The following is an 18389-nucleotide window of genomic DNA, read 5'->3' on the forward strand; positions in this document are numbered from 1 at the left end:
GCTCCACCGGCTTCAGCCTTTTGTCGGGATGGATGAGGACTGGACTCCCCTTTACAAACTGCCCCTTGCTCCAGCAGCTACGGTGTCACCCAGGAACGTGCTGTTGGCATTTCCACAGTGCCTTATGTGTTTGCAGCACTGTTCTTCATGCTGCAAAGCCATGACCGGGGGCAGCTGTCCCCATCCCTGCCACCCCCCCCCCCCCGATGCTGAGGACTGGGAGGACACTGCAGAGCCGGGGTGGCACTGGGGATGTGTCAGCGAGGGGTCAGTGTGGCGCTCTCTGCCAGAGCCGAGCATCCAGGGGAGGACAGCAGGAGATGGGGTCTGCATCCTCCCAGTGCAGAACTACACCTCCCAGTATGCACCAGGCCCTCGGACTACACCTCCCAGTATCCCCAGCACAACGACAGCTCTCAATGCTCCCCCCAGCGCCGCCAGACACCATCGCAGCCTCCAGTGCTCCCGCAGCTCCCAGTGCCTCCCACCCAGCGGCTCCCAGTAACCGTCCCAAGGTCCCAGGGCTCCCCCACCTCTCGGTTTCCCCCCGTGTCCCCCAATCCCCCCTCCCCAACCCATTGCCATGAACCGGGTCACAGCTCCCAGCGCGCCCTGCACTGCAGCTCCCGGTGCCACCCGCGGATGCGCGCTGCAGCTCCCAGTGCCCCCAGTGCGGGGCGCAACCCCAGTCCCCCCCATCGCACCCACCACGGAGGGGACCCTGCTTCTGTCTGCACCCAGCAGCGTTCCTGCCCTCATGGGACCCCCAGAGGTGCCCCCGGGATTCCCGCTGCCCGTCCCCAACTTCCCTGTCCTCAGTTAATCCGCTTTCTGCAGCCAAAGCAGCGCTCGGCCCCGTAATCCCCTCCGTGCCCAGGATTAACTCCATACAGGGCCAGGCCCGGCAGGCCTGGATTCGGTATAAACCCATCCGTACCAAGCAGCCCCACTCCGGCTCCCACTGCGCTCCCTTGGGTACACAGGGAAACTGAGGCTCGGGCTGGGCACCGAATGGGGCCCTGGGGCTGTCACTGCGTGTGGCAGCGGGTCCCACCTGGCTGCTGGGGCAGGGAGAGGGCACCCCGGCCATACCCACCAGCACAGCCCCCCGGGGGGGCCCTGCCCTATGTGGAGCCCAGAGCCCGGTCCCCCCGCAGGCTGAGCCCAGCCACGTCGCTCCATCCATGGGGCAGGGCGGAGGGCGGCTGGCGCGGCCGGGGATGCCAGGGTAGGGTGGGAACGGAGCGGCGAGCCCCGGCCTGTCCCTGCTGCCCGCGCCAGCTCCCGCAGCGGGGCTCAGCTCCCAGCACCCCGCATCGCCCCAGCAAAGCCGCTCGCAGGGGCTGCTCGGGGCCATCCCGCGATGGAGCCCTGCAGGACACGGGTGCGGGGTCCCGGTTCCATGGGTGCCCCCGGGGCAGAGCTGGGGCCGGCTCTGCTGCTGACCGCGCTATCCCCGCGCTGGACTCGCACGCTGCCTGCTGGGGTGTTCTTTAGGGGGATTAACTCCGGGCACGCTCCCCCTCAGCCCCTGTCCCAGCCAGGAGCATTCGCAGCCGGCTGCGGCCGCTTGATGCGGGAGAGGCGCGGGGGAGCTGAGGGACCCCGCACCCGAGGGCTGAGACCGGCGGCACGGCCGCTTCCCCCCGGTCACCGGCACCGCGGGCGGGCGGCGCAGGGACCCTGCGGAGCTCCCCGCCCTCGGGGTACCCCCACCGCCCGCCGCGTGGGGATACACCCCCCGTCCCCGTCCCACGTGGGCGCTCTGCGGGCGGCGGGGCGCTGCCAATGGGAAGCCTCCGCAGGAGGATGCTCCGCGGGACACGCCCACGGGGGGTCCCGGACAGCCAATGGGAAGTGGATGGGCGGGGCTAAAGGTTGAATGTTGTGGTTACGGGAGGAGCGGGACGCGGTGAAACCGATGCGGGCGGGGGACTGGGGGGACAGCGAGCCCCGGGGTGCGGGACAGGCAGCGGGGGTGTCCGGGACAGGCAGCGGGGGGGTGCGGCAGGCAGGGGGGCAGGCGGGGGGTGCGGGACAGGCAGCACTGGGGGGTGCGGGACAGGCAGCGGGGGTGCGGGACAGGCAGCGGGGGGGGTGCGGGACAGGCAGCGGGGGGGTGCGGGACAGGCAGCTACAAGCGGTGCAGGCAGCTGAGGTTTCGCGCAGGCAGCCGCAGGTCCACGGGGACCGAGCCCAAGGCAGAGCCAGGCGGACAAGGGGGGGGACACGGACCCCCAGATCCACCCCCGCCCCCGGCCAGGGCTGTGCGGAGCCTCCCGCAGCGGCAGCGGCTCCGGTTGCCCCGCGCGGCCGCGCACCGGGAGCCCCGCACGGCGGCTGCTCCGCCGCCTGCCCCAGCCGGGGATGCAGCCCGGAGCCGCGGGGAGCTGCGAGTCGAGGCGTCGGGGCACGGCGGGCCGGAGCCCACCGGGGGCTGAGTGTCCCCAGAGGTAACGGGAGCGGGGAACCAGCGGCATGGACGGGGAGGGGGGATCCGCAGGGAGGGGGAGCTTTATTCCCAGGAGGGGTCTGGAAGGCGGGGAGACGCTTGCGGTGCCGGGGCCGGTGGTGGCCGGGCGGTGACGGCGCGACCTCTCCCCTTCCCCAGGGATTTGAAACCGGGCCAAGCGGGGATGGGAATGTCATTGTCACAGCACGGGGGCCCGGCTCAGTAACCGCTGCGCTGCGGGGAAGGGAGCGGGACACGGCGGCACCGAGCCCTGCAGTCCGAGAGGGACGGCGCAGCCCTGGTTGGAGGGGGCAGCAGGAGGACTGTGGGGTTCATCCGCGCTCCCACGGGCTGCAGAGGCCACAGGACGATACCTGCGGGCTGGGAGCCACCCCACGACCCGCGTGGGGGTTTTTGGGACATCGGCCTTTTGAACAGACTCGGGCCCAATGAGGAGCTGGAGCCACGTGTGAACCTATGCAGACCAGGAAGAAGTACATTTTCCTTGCTTTGCTCGCCTCTTGGCTCCTGCTTTTCTTCTTTGGAGGAGACCAACTGCGCCGTTTCGCTTTCTTTTCCGAGAGGAAAGCTGAAGCCCAGAGGGATTGGCCCCACTGGACTGATCAGTCCCTCCTCAAAAGCTTTGCGGACCCCAAGGAGCTCCAGAGCGATGGGGATCCCTCGGTGCCCTCACCCCGGGAGCGGCGGGCGGCACAGCTGAGCATCTACAAGAACAGCAGATGCCGGATGGAAACCTGCTTTGACTTCTCCAGATGTGAGAAGCACGGCTTCAGGGTGTTCACCTACCCCCGGGACAGAGACCAGCCCATCTCAGAGAGTTACAGCAAGATCCTCACCTCCATTGAGCGCTCTCGCTACTACACCCCAAACCCCGAGGAAGCTTGCCTCTTCATCCTCAGCATCGACACGCTGGACCGCGACCATCTCTCGGGTCAATACATCCACGATGTTGATGAGAAAATCCGTGGCTTCCCGCTGTGGAACAGTGGCCGCAACCACCTCATCTTCAACCTCTACTCGGGCACCTGGCCCAATTACACCGAGGACCTGGGCTTTGACATCGGCCAGGCCATCCTGGCCAAAGCCAGCTTCTATACGGAGAGCTTCAGGCCTGGCTTCGACATCTCCATCCCTCTCTTCCCTAAGGACCACCCGCAGCGTGGGGGGGAGAGGGGGTGGCTGTATCAGGACTCGGTCCCCCCAAAGAAGAAATACCTGCTGGTGTTCAAAGGGAAGCGGTACCTGACCGGCATCGGCTCCAGCACCAGGAACGCGCTGCACCACATCCACAACGGGAAGGACATCATCTCCCTCACCACCTGCAAGCACGGCAAGGACTGGGAGAGGCACAAGGACACGCGCTGCGACAAGGATAACGTCAACTATGAAAAGTGAGTCCGAGGTGGGGTGGGAAAGGGGATCTGGTGAGGAGGACACCCCACGGGTGTCCCTGCCTCTCTGCTGGGTGCAGCTGTGCCCGTCCGTGGTGGCTGCGTGTCCAGATGTGGGGAGAGAGGAAAGTTTTGGGGTCTCCTGATATAATGAGGGTTTCATAGTGGGGAGGGAGGCACTGATTGTTCAGGGCTTTCCTGTTCTGTATTAAAGCTTCATTAATCTGGTGAGAGTGGCTCTTATCTGCAGTCACTGCAGCCACCTCTAATATGATTTCCCTTTTCCTAACGCTGATGAATGATGCTTTTCTTCTCCCCCTTTCCACCCTCCCCTAACATAAACATTTCTCTTGGAGATGAGCCTGAAACATCTCCCCCCACACTGGTTCCACTAAAACTCCTGCAAAACTGGTGGGTCCTTGGGCATCCCAGTGTGAACAGCCCTGAGCTCCCCCGGGTATGGAGGGGTGGGGGGACCCCTGCGTCCCTCCTCATAGGTGGGATGGTGTGTGATGGACCTTGGCAGGAGAACAGGGGGGACACAAAGCTTTGTGAGTCTGGGGAGCTCCATGCTGCAGGGATGCACATTGGCTCTTTGCCTCCCTGTCCTGCTGGTCCTCCCTGTCCAGGGCTGGTAAACACAGATCCCATCCCAGCGGGTCCCTGTCCCGCTGCCTGGGGACATCCTGCAGCCACCCAGCCAGGGAGCAGATGGGGAGAAGCCGTGTTGGGCATCATCCTCAAAGCGTCTTAGGAGGTGCCAGGAGGTAAAAGTGGAGCCGGGGTGCTCCCAGCGCTGGGATTAGCAGGGGCTTTGGGGCAGCTCAGGCATCACAGGAGGGTGGGAGACGCAGTGGGCTGGCAGCACAGGGAACCCAAGGTCAGCCCCGCAGCATGCCCAGGCTCCGTGGGCTGGGAAATGCCCTTCTGCCCGGCCCAAGTAATCCACTAACGCTGTTTGAAGTGTGGGGAGATTTACACCTCTCCCAGGGCGGCTTTAGGCAGCAGATAGATGGGGAACTCGTGGCACAGGACAGCGTGCTTATGCGTGACCCCGACTCTCCACCATCCTGCTCGTGTCCATGGGACACCCGGGCAAAAAGCCGTCAGCATCTCCACTGTGCAGGGTCTGCTCTGCCCGACCTCCCACAGGGGTTTATGCCCTCCTGAACCGGGACAAGATGTCCCCAAAGCCAGGCAGACCGATGATGGGGACAGGCAAAGTGAGACCCCAGCTACCCCATGGGGATGTCCTCGTTTGCCTGGGGCAGTGGGAGCCCATGCAGTGGAGGGCAGTGTGGGGAGTGGAGGAAGGTCTTGCTGGGAGTCATCAGGCCCCCCTCCTTGTGCCTGGGGAGGGGCTGCCTAAAACAAACCAGTTCTGTGCCGGGATAAAGGGTGGCTTGTAGCAGCGCTGCAGCCCGGCCCTGCTGCGGGCTGCCCCAGCTTGAAAGCCATTGGAGCAGGGTGGGAAAAGCTCTCTGGAACTGATGGGTCCTCGGTGGCACCGTGCCCGGCCAGAGCCACGCAGGGGCCATGGTGGCGGCGTGGGGGGAGCGCAGCGGGCGCCTGTCCCAGCTCCTAACAAAACAAGGAAGCCCTGAGTGCGGATTACCCGGAAACCGCAGCGCGTCAGGAGCCGAGGGTTTCCATCGGGAGGTTCTGGCCCCGCAGCCCGGCCGGCGCCAGCCTCCCCACGGTGCCTGCCTGCGAGGAGCCCCGGGGCTCCTCCTGCTGCCCACCCGGCCCCGGCGCTGGGAGCAGCCCCATGGAGGTGCTGGGGGTGACCACAGGGTCCCCCCATGAGCAGGTGGCAGCAGGGTGGCCCCAAGGGTGAACACCGGCAGGGGATGTCGCTGCTGTGGGTTCATGGCGAGGGGGGAGATGTCTGGGTCCTGTTTGAGCTGCCCTCACCCTCCTGGCAGGTCACTTAGGTGGGAGCTGGGTGTTACAGAGGCAGGGTGTGCTAATGGGGTTTTCAGCATCCATTGGAGACATGGCGGTTGTTCATCTGGTCTTGATTGTAAACCCTTGTGCCTTGGCACTGGGGACAACTTCCCACCTCCCATGGTGCCAGGATGCTGCAGGGTGCTCCAGCATCCATGGAGGGGACACATCCTCAACCCCCAGGCTAGACCCAGCCTCACACCCGCACCACGGGGACACCCTTGCCGCTGGGGACCAGCACATTTCAAGCAGCGCTTTGGCCTCATGCTCACCCCTGGCTGGACCGTGCGCACCCCAGGACCCGGCTGCCCCATCCCTGCCTCCCTCCGCCCGTCCCTCCCCTTGGGCAGAACAGATGGGGTCTGTCCCAGCCTAACATTGGATTTTCCGGCCGGCCGCAGCCGCGCCGCTCCCCACCGGAGGCACAGAAGGGGCTTTCATAGCCCCACGGTACGAGCGCGGCCGGGGCCGAGGGGGGGCTGCGCTGGCTGCTCCCCACCGCAGCGCCTCGGGAGGCAGGGCTGGTCCTGCCCGACAAGTCCGGGCACGGCACAGGAGCGGCCGCAGTTTCGGGCTTGGGGGTTCAGGCGCCGGCTTTGCGTGTGGTTTCGTTGCGGGTGGGTGGAGGGAGCCCTCAAAGGACACCGGGGTCCTATCCTGACCCCTCCTTTTTCAGCAGTGCACAGGCACATCCCTCCATCACCCAGGGTGCCTCTGCTTCACTGGCCTGGTGGAACTGAGGGTGTTTGGAGCCGAATCAGCACAGATTGATCCTAGCACTGCCCTGGGTTGGCTCCTTCCCCCCACCCCCCGGCAGGGATGCTCATCCTTGCTGGGTGCCAGCGAGACCCCAGATGCTCGCAGGTGAGACCGAGCCTGACTCTCACCCCATCTCCCATCCCAGGTTTGACTACCAGGAGCTGCTGCACAACTCCACCTTCTGCATTGTGCCCCGGGGCAGGCGCTTGGGCTCATTCCGCTTCTTGGAGGCACTGCAGGTACCGCGGGGACAGGGGATGCCCCTCCCTGGGTCCGGGGGCTCTGTCCCAGCCTGTGTGGGTTCTGCCACAGGCTGCCTGCATCCCCGTGCTCTTGAGTGATGGCTGGGAGCTGCCCTTCGCCGAGGCCATCGACTGGGGCAAAGCTGCTGTCGTGGGCAATGAGAGACTGCTCCTGCAGGTACCACGGCCAGATCCTGCCCCACACCGGACACAAAGGGTCCCCCGGTGTTGATGGCAATGGTGGAGCCCCCAGCCAATCTTGTGGGTGAAACCTCCTCAGCCCTCCTGTGGGCAGGAGGAGAGGGGGTCTCACCCCAACAGCATCCCTGGAGCATCACTCAGCTCAGGGAGGGGAGTTTTGAACATCTCAGACCCAAAGCCCTTGGGGGTCCTGGGCCAGATCCTATTCCAGGGAGAGGAGGGGACAGAGCTGCAGTAGGGCAGTGGCTGATGGGGGTCCCTTGGGATGGCACGGAGGTGGCAGAGGCCAGGCAGCCCTGCCAGGGGGCTGGGGGACACTGAGGTGAGAAACAAGCCCCCCGCTTCCCCGGTGGCACAGATCCCCTCTGCCGTGCGCTGCATCCATCCGGAGCGTGTGCTGGCTTTCCAGCAGCAGACCCAGTTCCTGTGGGATGCCTACTTCTCCTCTGTGGACAAGATTGTGCACACCACACTGGAGGTGAGCCCCCGCCTTCGAACCTCCCCCCTCCCCAGCCCCCGGGGTCACAGCCGGGATGCTGGGAGCATCTCTCCGGCCTCTGTCAGATCATCAAGGACCGGCTGCTTCAGCACCGCTCCCGTTCGCGCTTCCTCTGGAACACGCTGCCCGGGGGGCTCCTGGCCCTGCCCGACTTCTCCACGCACCTCGGGGACTTCCCCTTCTACCACCTGCAGCGCGGTAGGAGCCTGCCTGCCCCAGCTGAGCGCGGCAGAGCCGGTGCGTGGCGCAGCGCTCACCCTCTCCCTGCCTTTTACAGGCTCCAGCCCCTCCAAGAAGTTCACGGCTTTCATCCGAGCCACCTCGATGGGGGGGGCCCTCTCCCAGCCCATCCTCAGGCTCATCCAAGCCGTGTCCGGATCCCAGTACTGCGCCCAGGTAGGGGGGCTGAGCCCCGCACCACTCCTGAGGATGCAGTGGGAGGGATGGGGCAGGGTCCTATGGGCTGGGAAGGGTGCGGGTGTGTTGGGAGTGTGAGGGGTGTCTGGGGTAGATGCGGGACCACCCGGGGTTTATTCCGGTCCGAGGTGCCATGAGATGGTTTTGGGGTGCGGTGGGGGGGGCTGGAGCAGGTCCTGCTGCAGGGCTGGGGAGGGCTCAACTGTGGCCACCGTGATGGGTCAGCCCAGCCAGAGACCCCCGGGCACGCTGGTCCTCCCCCTGCAGATCCTGGTGCTGTGGAGCAGTGAAAAGCCCTCACCCCCGAGTGGGAAATGGCCCCAGACCACTGTGCCTCTGACTGTCATCCAGGGCAGGAGCAAGGTGAGAAGAGCTGGGATGATGGCAGGGAGCTGGGACACGGTCGAGGAGCTGGAGCAGCCACCCTGCGGCACATCCCAACCTATCTCCTCTCCCTAGGTCAGTGACCGCTTCTTCCCCTATGCAGCCATCCAGACGGACGCCGTGCTGAGCCTGGACGAGCACACCAGCCTCTCAACCAGTGAGGTGAGGCTGTGGATGCTCAGCAGTCACCGCGGGGCTGGCTGTGCCCATGTCCCCCTGCCCAGGGCACACCTCTAGGGGTGAGGTCCCTGCAGGCAAGTGAGAGCCTCCCCTGTCCCGTGCCAGGTAGACTTTGCCTTCGTGGTGTGGCGCAGCTTCCCTGAGCGCATCGTGGGCTTCCCTGCACAGAGCCACTTCTGGGATGCTGAGCAAAGGCGCTGGGGCTACACCTCCAAATGGACCAACGAGCTCTCCATCGTCCTCACCACCGCTGCCTTCTATCACAGGTACCCAGACACAGAGGGGTGCTGGTGCTGGTGGGCTTGGCTGCATCCTGCCCCATCCCTCTCCCTCCCCAGGTATTATCACAGCCTCTTCACCCAGTACCTGCCAGCGGGGCTGCGGGAGCTGGTGGGCGGCCTGGCTGCCTGCGAGGACATCCTGATGAACATCCTGGTGGCCGCTGTCACCAAGCTGCCGCCCATTAAGGTGGCCCAGAGGAAGCAGCACAAGGAAGCAGAGCCCCAGCAGGTAGGGCACAAGGATGGGGATGCAGGGACACCCCTGGCCGGGGAGCAGAGCCCCTCACCCCCATGGTCTCCTCCTGCCAAGGGGAAGGGCACAACCGGTGGCCGGCATCTCTCCCAGCAACAGGACTGCCTGGACCAGTTGGTGGACTGGTTTGGCTACATGCCCCTCGTGTCCTCCCAGCTGCGCCTCGACCCAGTCCTCTTCAAGGACCAGGTCTCCATCCTGCGCAAGAGATACCCACACTTGGATAAACCCTGAGGGCTGCTGGGGATTTGGGTTGGCTCCGGGTGGCCCATTCCTGGCACATGGAGCCCTCCCGGAGCAGTTGGTTACTGCTGACGGGGTTTTACCCGTTACTGGGTTTTACCAATGCAATAAAGGTGGGTGGAGAGAAAGAGGCTTGGCAATGGCTGTGGGATTTGGGGAGCGGGCTGTACCCACTGGGAGCACTGGTGTGTCGATGCACCCGTGCTTCTACTGTTGGCACCCATCCGGGCACCCTGGGAATATCCTCAGCCCCTGGGAAGGGCGAGTCCTTTGGATTCCTGAGGGCAAACAGAGCGATAAGAGTGAGAGCAGAGCACGTGCGTTCTCCCTCCCCTAGGCTGGGATGATTCCCCCCACAGCTCCAGGCACCCCATTGCCTTGCAGCGCTGGCCGAAGAAGGGAGAAAGGGTTGTTTGAGCTGCCTTCCCCCCGAATAGGAACAGGGAAAACGAAGCCTCCTCGCCTCCCTGCGGCTGTGGGGCTTCCCTGCTGCCTTTGCTCCTAGCAGACACCCAAGATACCGCCCCGATGCTGTCAGACCCAACATCCCCACCTGCACACCCAGCCCTGTGCTCCAGTTTATTTGCCCCCATCAGAAGCCCCGCTGGGGACACAAGGGGGCTGTGGGAGGCTCAGTCGCGGGGCGGCTGGCACTCCCGGCAGTCCTGCATCTCCTCCGAGTAGTTCTCCACCTGGATGGTGGTGGTGTGGAAGTGGAAGGTGCCCTGCAGCCGGGAGCTGGCCTCCTCCAGCACTTCCTGCGCGCTGGCCCCGGCGTCTGCGAGGAGCAGGGCAGGGGATGTTGGGGTGCGGGTGAACCCCGGCTCCGTCCCCAGGGCGCGATACTCACTGATGGCGACGTGCACCGAGAGCAGCGGCTGTGCTGCTGTCAGCGCCCAGATGTGGAGGCTGTGCACGGCCTCCACCCCCTGCACCGCCAGCAGAGCCTCCCGCACGGCGTTGAAGTCAATCCCTTTGGGGGTGCCTGGGGATGGAGAGCCCTGAGCGCTGGAGGGAGAGGAGCCATGGCACCCCAGGGGTGTCCCTGCAGCCCAGACCCCCTGCGCTGGGTCCCTACCTTCCATGAGGACAAGGAGGACATCACGGAGGATGGACAGCGTTGTCCCCAGCACCAGTGCAGAGAAGAGGAAGGTGCAGGCAGGATCCACATACTTGTACTCGGGCTGCAAGGGGTGGGAGAGGGTGAGGCCCCTCCGGCACCATCACCCCATCCCAAATCCCCATTGGCCCCTAAGGGCTGGCTGAGGATGCTCTCCCTGTGTCCCCAGCACCCCCTTTACCCCCAGTAGCTACCCAGACCTTAAAAAAGATGATGTAGGATGCAACGAGGACACCAACGCTCTGCAGCAGGTCCCCCAAGACATGGACAAAGGCGGCACGGACACTGGTGTTGGGCTGCTCACTGGGTGCCCCATGGCTGTGATGGTGCCCAGTCTGGTGCAGAGCCACCCCCATCCTGCAGGCAGGGCAGCAGTGACACCCCTGGGGGCACTGGGCACAGGGTTGGGGACCGGGAGGGTGAGAGCTGGCCATACATACACGATATTGACGGCCACGGCGCAGGCGGAGGTGATGAGCATCACACCACCCTCGATGTCGTAGTCATTTGAGAGCAGGCGCTGGGCCGCCAGGTAGACCAGGACACCCGTCACCACCCAGATGGAGAGCACGGAGACCAGGGCCCCCAGGATCTCTGCAGAGAGCCCCCCTCATTGCTGCTTCGCTGCCACCCAAGCCTGAGCACGTTCCTGGCCCAGGCAGTACCAGGGCTTGGGGTGAGCGCCCAGCACCCATCCCTGGGGTTGCTCCCTGCCCATATGCGTGGTGCAGGGGCTTTGCCAGGGCTTCCTATGCCCCCAGGGCTCCCCTTAGGAAAGGCACCCTGGGATGCTCCAAGTGCTCCCTGCGGTCTGCGGGAGCTGGATGTCATCCCAGGGGTGCTGCTGCCCCGTTACCTGCCCGGTGCCAGCCAAAGTTCATGGTCTTGGTGGGGGGGCGAGAGGACACCCAGAGCGCGAAGAGGCTGATCATGATGCTGGCAAAGTCCGTCAGGAGGTGCGCTGCGTCCGTCAGGATGGCCAGGCTGTGCGCCAGGTACCCGCCTGTGAAGAAGGGGCTATGGGGACACTGGGGTGGCAGTGGGGGGGTTCCCACCCACCCTGCGCTGAGCTGAGTGGGGGGGCCCACTGGGATGCTTCACCCCCCCTGAAAAGCCAATGGGGACCCTGCCTGCGGGGAATCGGAGCAAGAGGTGCTGCAGGCAGGCACTTGGGGTGTCCCTTGGTGACACCCCCCCCCCCCCCGAGCAGACCCTGCGGCCCCCACTCACCCACAGCCTCCCCAACCATGAAGATGAGGCAGATGCCAGCGGCCAGGTAGAGCCTCCTGCGCGCCTGCTGCTGCTGGCCGCGGGCACCGGTGGCTCCCCGCGTGTGGCAGTGCGGGCTGTGCCGCGGCCCCAGAGCCAGCGCGGGGCCCTGGCCCTGCCCCGAGCCGAGCCCGTCCTCATGCGCGGCCCCCAGGTAGGACCTGCTGCGGGAGGGGGTGCTCAGGGGGTGCGGGGGACCCCGGCCCCGGAGCCAGCAGGGACCCCGCCTGCAGCCCCGCACCGGCTCCCGGCCGCCCCTACCCGCCTGCCCCGGGGCTCAGCAGGTACCGCTCCTCCTCGGGCGCTGCCATGGTCCTGCGGTGCGGGTGGCTGCGAGTGTGGCCCGTGTGGAGCGGCGGGGTCCCGTGTGCAGAGGAGGCCGGAGCAGGGAGGGCACGGCCGGGCCGGCCGCAAGGCGGCTGCAGCGCTCGCCCCGCACCCGGACCCGCTGTGAGCATCCCTCAGGAGCCATGCACAGGGGCATGGACGCAGCCCCGAGGCAAGGGGAGGATGGAGCGTTCCGCGGTGCCTCCCTCCAAAGGCACCCGGTGACCCCCTCCCTGCTCCAACAGCTCATATCCAGCCATGTCACCCCCCCGCAGTGACCCTGCCCTGGTGAGGAGCCCCATTTCCCCTGGGGCTGACTGCACCGCTTTGGGTGCTGCCTCAGTTTCCCCTTGGCCAGGTGCCGAACGGGAATCTGGCAGCTCAGTGCCAAGGCCATCCGCATGCTGGGGGGAACTGGCACAGCTCAGAGCATCCTCAGTCCTCTGCCATGTCCACAAGCCTGGGCAAGCACTGGTCCCGGGCATCCCATCAGTAGGAGATAAATCCTGCCTGTGACACCCCTGGGCAGGCAGCCAGCACTGCCAGAGGTGCTAATGAGCATGAAAATGAAGTGCTGGACCAGGAAGCATCCCTCTGCTTTGCTGGGTGCTGGCAGGGACACCAGCAATGGCACGGGCTTGGCAAACCCACATGCACGCCCCGTGCCCATCAAGCCAAGAAGAAGAGGCGAAGCAAACAAAGGCACCCAAACCACCAGTTTTCTTTACAAAGTACACAAAATGTTAATCTATGACAATTATATACAAAACAAGGAAGATACAAAACGTGAGGAATTGTCCTGTTTGCACCCGTATAGAAAAGTGTCCTGTGCTGAAGCAGATGCTGGCTTGCGAGGCCACCAGACCCCATGGTGCTTCCGCTGTGTCCCGAGTCCCGTCGACGGACATCCTGCACCCGCGACGTTCCTCCCATGCTGCCAACACCACTGCGGCTACTGGGGAGCTACAAGGGGAGGGAATGGAGGGATCAAAGGGGGGCCCATCCCTCCAAAGCTCCCCCATAGGTTCTTGGGGGTCCTGGGAAGGGGGATCAGCCGTGCCACCTCTTACCCATCACTGTTCTTTCGGGTGCCGCATCCTCCTCCACCTCTTCTTCCTCCCCATCAAAGTACTCCTCATCTTCCTCAGCTGCAAACAAGTGGCCAAATGTCACCATAGAGCCACTGGGAAAGGTGATGGGTGCCATCAAAGTGCTGGTAAAGGGGCATTGGGGTTGAGGACTGGTTTACCAGAGTCAAAGTCCAAGGTGCGGACTGCCTCGGCGAGGTGCTCCAGGCTCACTGTGAAGGCATCCATGTTCTCATAGCCCTGCTCAATCTTCTCCAGCCTGTCACCCTTGGAGGCCTCCACAATCCTGGGCAGGGAGAACACAGCCATGTCCCACCCTGTCCCTTGCCAAGCTGGGCAACCACGGGGGCTGGAGCATCCCCACACTTGCCACCCGGGTACCACTGTCAAAGCCCCAGCAGGGCCTGAGCATCACCAAACCATCCCCAGTTTGGGCACTTACGTTTTAATGAGCTGCTTGGCGTTCTGTGGGGAGCAAAGAGGAGAGCAGAATGAAGCCACCAGGACGTCCCCAAGCCATTGGGACCCCATGGGGGCACCAGCAGGGAGGTTTGGGGGTCTCACCATGAGGAAGGCAGCTCCCCCTGTCTCCTCCATGGCCTGCACAGCCGTCTCCACCAGCCGACTTGACTTCTCCAGCTGCTCCTTGTACTGGCGGATGAGGCCCTGGACGAAGCCCGTCTTGTGGTGCTGCTCATGGGTGATGCGCTGCAGCAGCTCCGACTTCTTCTCCTCCAGCAGCGCTGCCAGGGTGTCGAAGCGAGTGCACAGCTCCCGCTTGGCCGCCTCGCTGTTCTCCTGCAGGGACAAGGGGTGAGGGATGCCACCGGTGTCCCTCGGCACCAGCAGCATCCCAGAGGCTTGCCTAGTCCCTGGGCTCCAGTTCCCTCCCAGCCAACCCAAATGGGCTGAGGTTTCACCCCTGCGTTTCGGAGGGCTCCTTTTTCCTCACCTCGGTGCTCTGGCACGAGTCCTCCAGCTGGGAGATGATTGTCTGGATCCGGTCGTTCCCCGCCACCAGCATGGAGATGCAGTTGTTCAGCTCGGTCTGGGCAGGGATGGATGGACAGAAACAGCTTGAACCCCAGTGGGGATGGGGACATGCCCAGCCCCAGCTCTGCTCCCCCCACATCTCCCACAGGCCACGACCACTCTAAATATAGGCTGTGTCCTGGGCAGAGTCACACGGGGGCTATTAATACCGAGTGAGCAAGTCCCAGTGCTATTTGTGGCTGCCCCAGCTCAGCACATTGCCATGGGACAAGCTGTGTTCCCTGCATCCGCCCTCGACTCCCCTCAAGGCACCTTCTGGCCCTGGAAGATGGTTTGCAGGGGGGCAACTTCGCAGTCTTTGTGGGCACCGAAGACTTTGCACATGGAGCATGTGGGGACCTCACAAGTGACGCAATAGATGTTTATCCGCTCGTCCTCGTGCTCCTTGCACATGGGGTGCTCCCCCTTCTTCAGTGGCCTGCTGGAGAGAGCAGCACAGCCATGGTGACATCCCCACCATGGTGACATCCCCACTGTAGTCACATCCCTGCGCGATGACATCCCACCCCATCTCTCCATCATCCCCACTGGGGTGACATCCCCACTGATGCTTCACGGCCACCCCAAAGCCGGGTTCACAGGAAAGAGAACAGATCCTGGCATAACCCCACACTTGCTCCTTTAGGGGCCACCGACTTCCATGCTTCCCTAAGCCCCGGGCCCAGTGAGTCCCAGTGTAAACCAGTGTGGCACTGGGCACAGCAGCAGCCGGCAGTGGTGAGCGGAGGGGTCCTGGGGCCCCACTCCGGGTGTGCTGCACAAGGGTCTAATTTTAGCCTTGGGCTGCAGGGATTGATTGTTGTCACTCAGCATGTGACTGGGGTGGGGGCACCACGAAACCCCCTGGGGGGGGGACCCAGCCAATGCCTGCAGCTGAAGCGTCCCCTCTGCAGCAAGGGGGGACATGGGGACAAGCCAAGCCGCAGAAGAAACCAGAGGCCAGCCCAGTGACCCCCCCAGCGGGCGCAGACACCTGCCCTGTGCCATCGTCCCCATGGCTCTCAAACAATATTTACAGTGGTTCAGGCAGCTTGGCCGGGGCCCCTGCTCCACCTCGAGATCCTGTGACCCCCCTTTCTCCCCCCCCAGCCCTTTTACTGAATGGGGCCCCCCCTAAACTGTCCCTCTGCCCCTTATCAGCCAGCAGCACCCGCTGTCATGCACGGGGCTTGGATTTGTCCCCCACACCTCTTCCCTGCCACCAAACAGCTCAGCCACAGAGCGCAGCTCCCCTGAGCTGCCCAGGGACCCAAACCCCACTGGACAGGGGGAGGAGGATTTGGGTTGAGGGAGCAGGATTTGGGTCAAGAGGAGGAAGATTTGGGTCAGGCCAGCAGAAAATCCCTCCCAGTTTCTCCCCAAGATGCAGTCTCCTGTAGTCCCAACCATGGTGTTGGGGCTTGGGAGCTGGGCATCCCCACATCCCTGTGTCCCCATCTCCCTGTATCCCCACTGAGACAAGGCACAAGCCAACAGCCACAGCCACCCTATGCCTGCCTACCTGGAGCACTCCTGCTTGTAGATGTCGATGATGTTCTCCACCAGCAGGTTCCTCTGCAGCCCATAGACACCGTGACGGTCCAGCAGCACCTCATGGCGGCACGACGGGCACCGGAACCGGCCCCCCGAAATCACACTGCCCCGGCTCTGCCAGTAGGGGTTGGCAGCCTGCGAGATGCACATTGGGGTGTCCATGAGCATCCCCACAGCACCGCGAGCATCCCTGAAGCGCCGTGAGCATCCCCACAGCACCGCAGCACCCAGGCTGGGGTGGGGGGAAAGGGCGCAGGCACCCCCCTCTCACCTGGAAGACGTCGTTGGCACACTTGCGGCAGAGGTTGTGCTGGCAGGGCAGGATCACCACGGGTTTGCTGAACATCTCCAGGCAGATGGGGCAGATGAGCTGCTTCTCCAGGCTCTCCATGGGGTTGCCATCCCGTAGGATGCCGGCTTGGAAATCCATCGGCACAGTGGTGGCTGCTCTCGCCCGCGCTCGGCTGTCGGTGGCACCCCTCATCCCGCTATTTATAAGTGACTTCCCGGTCACGCCAGCGCCGGGTCGGGTGTCCTGGGAAGCATCAGCACCTGTCACATGGGACTGAGCCATCGGGATGCCACCGGGCGGTAAACAAGCAGGGGACAGGCTGTACGGGAGGCCCTGCCTGCCTGCGGCTGCTGGCAAACCCACCCCGGAGCGGGGGGTAAATGGGGCCAGGCTTGGCTGCACATCCCCAGGGGCAGCAGGGAGTGGGTCCCACAACGGCACTGGGGTGGAGGCAAGAAGGGGTGAGCAACATCCCTGTGGTCATTAAGATGTTGTGAGGGTGCCAGGAATGGGACAGAGCTGGGCCAGCGGCAGCAACGGGTGATTTATTCAGAGCACCCCCAAAATGTGACCACTCCTTGGGTGCAAAAGCAGCCTCATCACGGTGCTGAGGCTGTGCTTGGAGGAGGAAGGCAGCACCAGGGAGATGCAGCACATGCACCAGGTTTCCCCCCTTCCTATCCCACACAGGGATTGAGGGGCTATTCTGTATCCCCTGTATCCTATATTCTTCTGTATTATGCAGAGGGAGCTACAGGCTGCCCCCCGTGCTGCCATGCGCTGCCAGAACGCAGCCGGCCCCTCTGCTTGGTTGCAAAACCTGACCCAGAAACAGCCCCTGAGGACCAGCACCCGGCGCACACGGCTGCTGCAGTGATAAACAAGGGGTCGTGCCAAATGCCAGCGCCGGCCCACAGGAGACCTGTAAATACACTGCATGAGGAGCCAGGGGTGTTGTGCTGTTGCCTCTGGGTCATGCTGGGGGGGAATAGGGTGATGAGGGGTGGTGGCTGCTGCTGCACCTACAGCGGTGGCAGGCAGGAGGGAACGGGTGCTGGGGTGCATGAGTGCATGGGTATGTGGGTGCATGGGTACAAGGGTGCAAGGGGAAATGAGTACACAGGGATCATGGGTGTAGGGGTGTAGGGGTTCATGGGTTCAGGATGCATGGGTACATGGATGCACGGGTACATGGATGCACAGGTACACGAGTGCACAGGTGCAGGATCCATAAGTACATAGGTGTAGGTGTGCAGCAATGCATGAGTGCATGGGTACAAGGATGCAAGGGGAGATGGGTGCACAGTTGCATGAGTACACAGGGATCATGGGTGCATGGGTGTAGGGGTTCATGGGTTCAGGATGCATGGGTACATGGATGCACGGGTACATGAGTACACGGATGCACAGGTACATGAGAGCACGGGTGCAGGGTCCATAAGTACATAGGTGTAGGTGTGCAGTGATGCACGGGTTCAGCGGTTCATGGGTGCAAGGTACACAAGCATCTGGGTGCACAGAGCCTGTTTTGGCTGCAGGCAGCCCCCAGCCAGGGCAGGGCAGCCCCGCAGTTGTTTTGGGTGCTCCTTCCGGGCAGGCTCACTTGTCATCAAGTGACTGTGCTAGGACCAGCCAAGCACATCTTGCAAAACTGTCCCCGTTTCAGCACTTGGAGCTCTTCCAGGGAGGAGCTGGCACACAGGCAGGGCTGGCGGACACTTGGCATGGCAGTGTGGGAGCTGGCGGCTGACTACAGCCGGGGGTGAGGCACCCATATGTGCACCCATCCCCACACCCATGAGCTGGCCCTGCCAGGGGGTGGCACTGATTAACTGCTTCTGGACTCAGATAAGGGGATTCATTGTAATGAAGGGGCTGTGATGTCCTAATCAGCTTTTGGAAAACACAAGGGACTTGCTGTCCCCTAATTGCCTTGGGGCAGCTTAGGCAGGGGCCTGAAAACTGATCAGCATCAGGCTTGTTCCCAATGGACCAGGGAGCACAGGAGCGTGATGCTTCGGTGGGAGCGTATCTGAACGGATTCCACTTGGCTCCCAGCGGGCTCCCAGCAGTGGATGATGGCCCTGGCTTCTCCCCCGGTGCTGGCTGCGCAATGAAGGGGTGGAGGAGACAGCGGGGCCATGGCAGCAGCGCTGCACCCCCAATTCCTGTTCATGGGGCACACTCACAGCCTGCGGAGAGAGGAGACTGAGGGGAATAGAGCAGGATAGAGCAGGACAGAGCGGGACGGAGCGGGATGGAGTGGGACAGAGCGGAATAGAGCGGAGTAGAGCGGGACAGAGCGGGATAGAGCAGGACAGAGCGGAATAGAGCGGGATAGAGCGGGACAGAGCGGGATAGAGCGGGACAGAGCGGGATAGAGCGGGACAGAGCGGGATAGAGCGGGACAGAGCGGGATAGAGCGGGATAGAGCGGG

General features: G+C 63.8%; 4 protein-coding genes across 17 annotated transcripts in view; 2 read left to right on the forward strand and 2 right to left on the reverse strand.

Moving 5' to 3' along the window:
* The first annotated feature begins 1397 nt into the window (after positions 1-1397).
* ZNF593 (zinc finger protein 593) overlaps positions 1398-18389 on the forward strand; it is a 36435-nt gene continuing 19443 nt past the window's right edge. The window contains exon 1 of the mRNA XM_061373648.1: positions 1398-1402. The gene's annotated coding sequence lies outside the window, so the exon portion shown is untranslated. The remainder of the gene's footprint in view (positions 1403-18389) is intronic.
* EXTL1 (exostosin like glycosyltransferase 1) lies at positions 2331-9398 on the forward strand. 10 transcript variants are annotated; one of them, XR_009728483.1, is made up of 12 exons: positions 2331-2453; positions 2612-3864; positions 6716-6809; positions 6883-6990; positions 7372-7491; positions 7578-7710; positions 7790-7908; positions 8197-8292; positions 8389-8475; positions 8603-8759; positions 8832-9003; positions 9184-9398. XR_009728483.1 is itself a non-coding variant. In XM_061373631.1 (12 exons), exons 2-12 carry the CDS (start codon positions 2930-2932, stop codon positions 9259-9261), a joined length of 2202 nt encoding a protein of 733 aa, XP_061229615.1. In that variant the 5' UTR covers positions 2331-2453; positions 2612-2929; the 3' UTR covers positions 9262-9398. The 10 variants fall into 10 exon arrangements, 7 of the variants coding, with proteins under 7 accessions (XP_061229615.1, XP_061229616.1, XP_061229617.1 ...); XR_009728481.1 differs by having other exon boundaries at positions 9121-9244; XR_009728482.1 differs by having other exon boundaries at positions 9085-9204.
* SLC30A2 (solute carrier family 30 member 2) lies at positions 9760-12096 on the reverse strand. 4 transcript variants are annotated; one of them, XM_061373639.1, is made up of 8 exons: positions 11921-12096; positions 11621-11823; positions 11247-11393; positions 10831-10984; positions 10591-10747; positions 10349-10454; positions 10121-10255; positions 9760-10048 (listed from the first exon to the last, which is right to left on the reverse strand). In XM_061373639.1, the coding sequence occupies exons 1-8, from the start codon at positions 11968-11970 to the stop codon at positions 9903-9905; spliced, it is 1098 nt and encodes a 365-aa protein (XP_061229623.1). In that variant the 5' UTR covers positions 11971-12096; the 3' UTR covers positions 9760-9902. The 4 variants fall into 4 exon arrangements, with proteins under 4 accessions (XP_061229623.1, XP_061229624.1, XP_061229621.1 ...); XM_061373640.1 differs by having other exon boundaries at positions 11621-11820; positions 11921-12065; XM_061373637.1 differs by having other exon boundaries at positions 9760-10255; positions 11621-11820.
* TRIM63 (tripartite motif containing 63) lies at positions 12705-16142 on the reverse strand. 2 transcript variants are annotated; one of them, XM_061373642.1, is made up of 9 exons: positions 15932-16142; positions 15629-15795; positions 14380-14545; positions 14027-14122; positions 13639-13872; positions 13517-13539; positions 13236-13360; positions 13057-13134; positions 12705-12949 (listed from the first exon to the last, which is right to left on the reverse strand). In XM_061373642.1, the coding sequence occupies exons 1-9, from the start codon at positions 16088-16090 to the stop codon at positions 12939-12941; spliced, it is 1059 nt and encodes a 352-aa protein (XP_061229626.1). In that variant the 5' UTR covers positions 16091-16142; the 3' UTR covers positions 12705-12938. The 2 variants fall into 2 exon arrangements, with proteins under 2 accessions (XP_061229626.1, XP_061229625.1); XM_061373641.1 differs by having other exon boundaries at positions 14380-14548.

The sequence above is a fragment of the Neopsephotus bourkii genome, unplaced genomic scaffold (genome assembly GCF_033783945.1).
Source record: "Neopsephotus bourkii isolate Nb327-2 ecotype Australia unplaced genomic scaffold, CSIRO-AGI_Nbou_v1 NB_1632, whole genome shotgun sequence".
Lineage (NCBI taxonomy): Eukaryota > Metazoa > Chordata > Aves > Psittaciformes > Psittacidae > Neopsephotus > Neopsephotus bourkii.

Bases quoted from the DNA above. Each gene is read 5' to 3' on its own strand.
- EXTL1 (XM_061373629.1), top strand. From the start codon at position 2,930: ATGCAGACCAGGAAGAAGTACATTTTCCTTGCTTTGCTCGCCTCTTGG. The intron at 3,865-6,715 runs GTGAGTCCGAGG...CTCCCATCCCAG, and splicing joins GATAACGTCAACTATGAAAA to GTTTGACTACCAGGAGCTGC. The intron at 8,760-8,831 runs GTACCCAGACAC...CTCCCTCCCCAG, and splicing joins ACCGCTGCCTTCTATCACAG to GTATTATCACAGCCTCTTCA.
- SLC30A2 (XM_061373636.1), bottom strand. From the start codon at position 11,970: ATGGCAGCGCCCGAGGAGGAGCGGTACCTGCTGAGCCCCGGGGCAGGC. The intron at 11,824-11,920 runs GTAGGGGCGGCC...CCCCTCCCGCAG, and splicing joins CTGAGCCCCGGGGCAGGCGG to CAGGTCCTACCTGGGGGCCG. The intron at 11,394-11,620 runs GTGAGTGGGGGC...CCTTCTTCACAG, and splicing joins CATGGTTGGGGAGGCTGTGG to GCGGGTACCTGGCGCACAGC.
- TRIM63 (XM_061373641.1), bottom strand. From the start codon at position 16,090: ATGGATTTCCAAGCCGGCATCCTACGGGATGGCAACCCCATGGAGAGC. The intron at 13,873-14,026 runs GTGAGGAAAAAG...TTGTCCCTGCAG, and splicing joins ACTCGTGCCAGAGCACCGAG to GAGAACAGCGAGGCGGCCAA. The intron at 13,540-13,638 runs GTGAGACCCCCA...TGCTCCCCACAG, and splicing joins GGGGAGCTGCCTTCCTCATG to AACGCCAAGCAGCTCATTAA.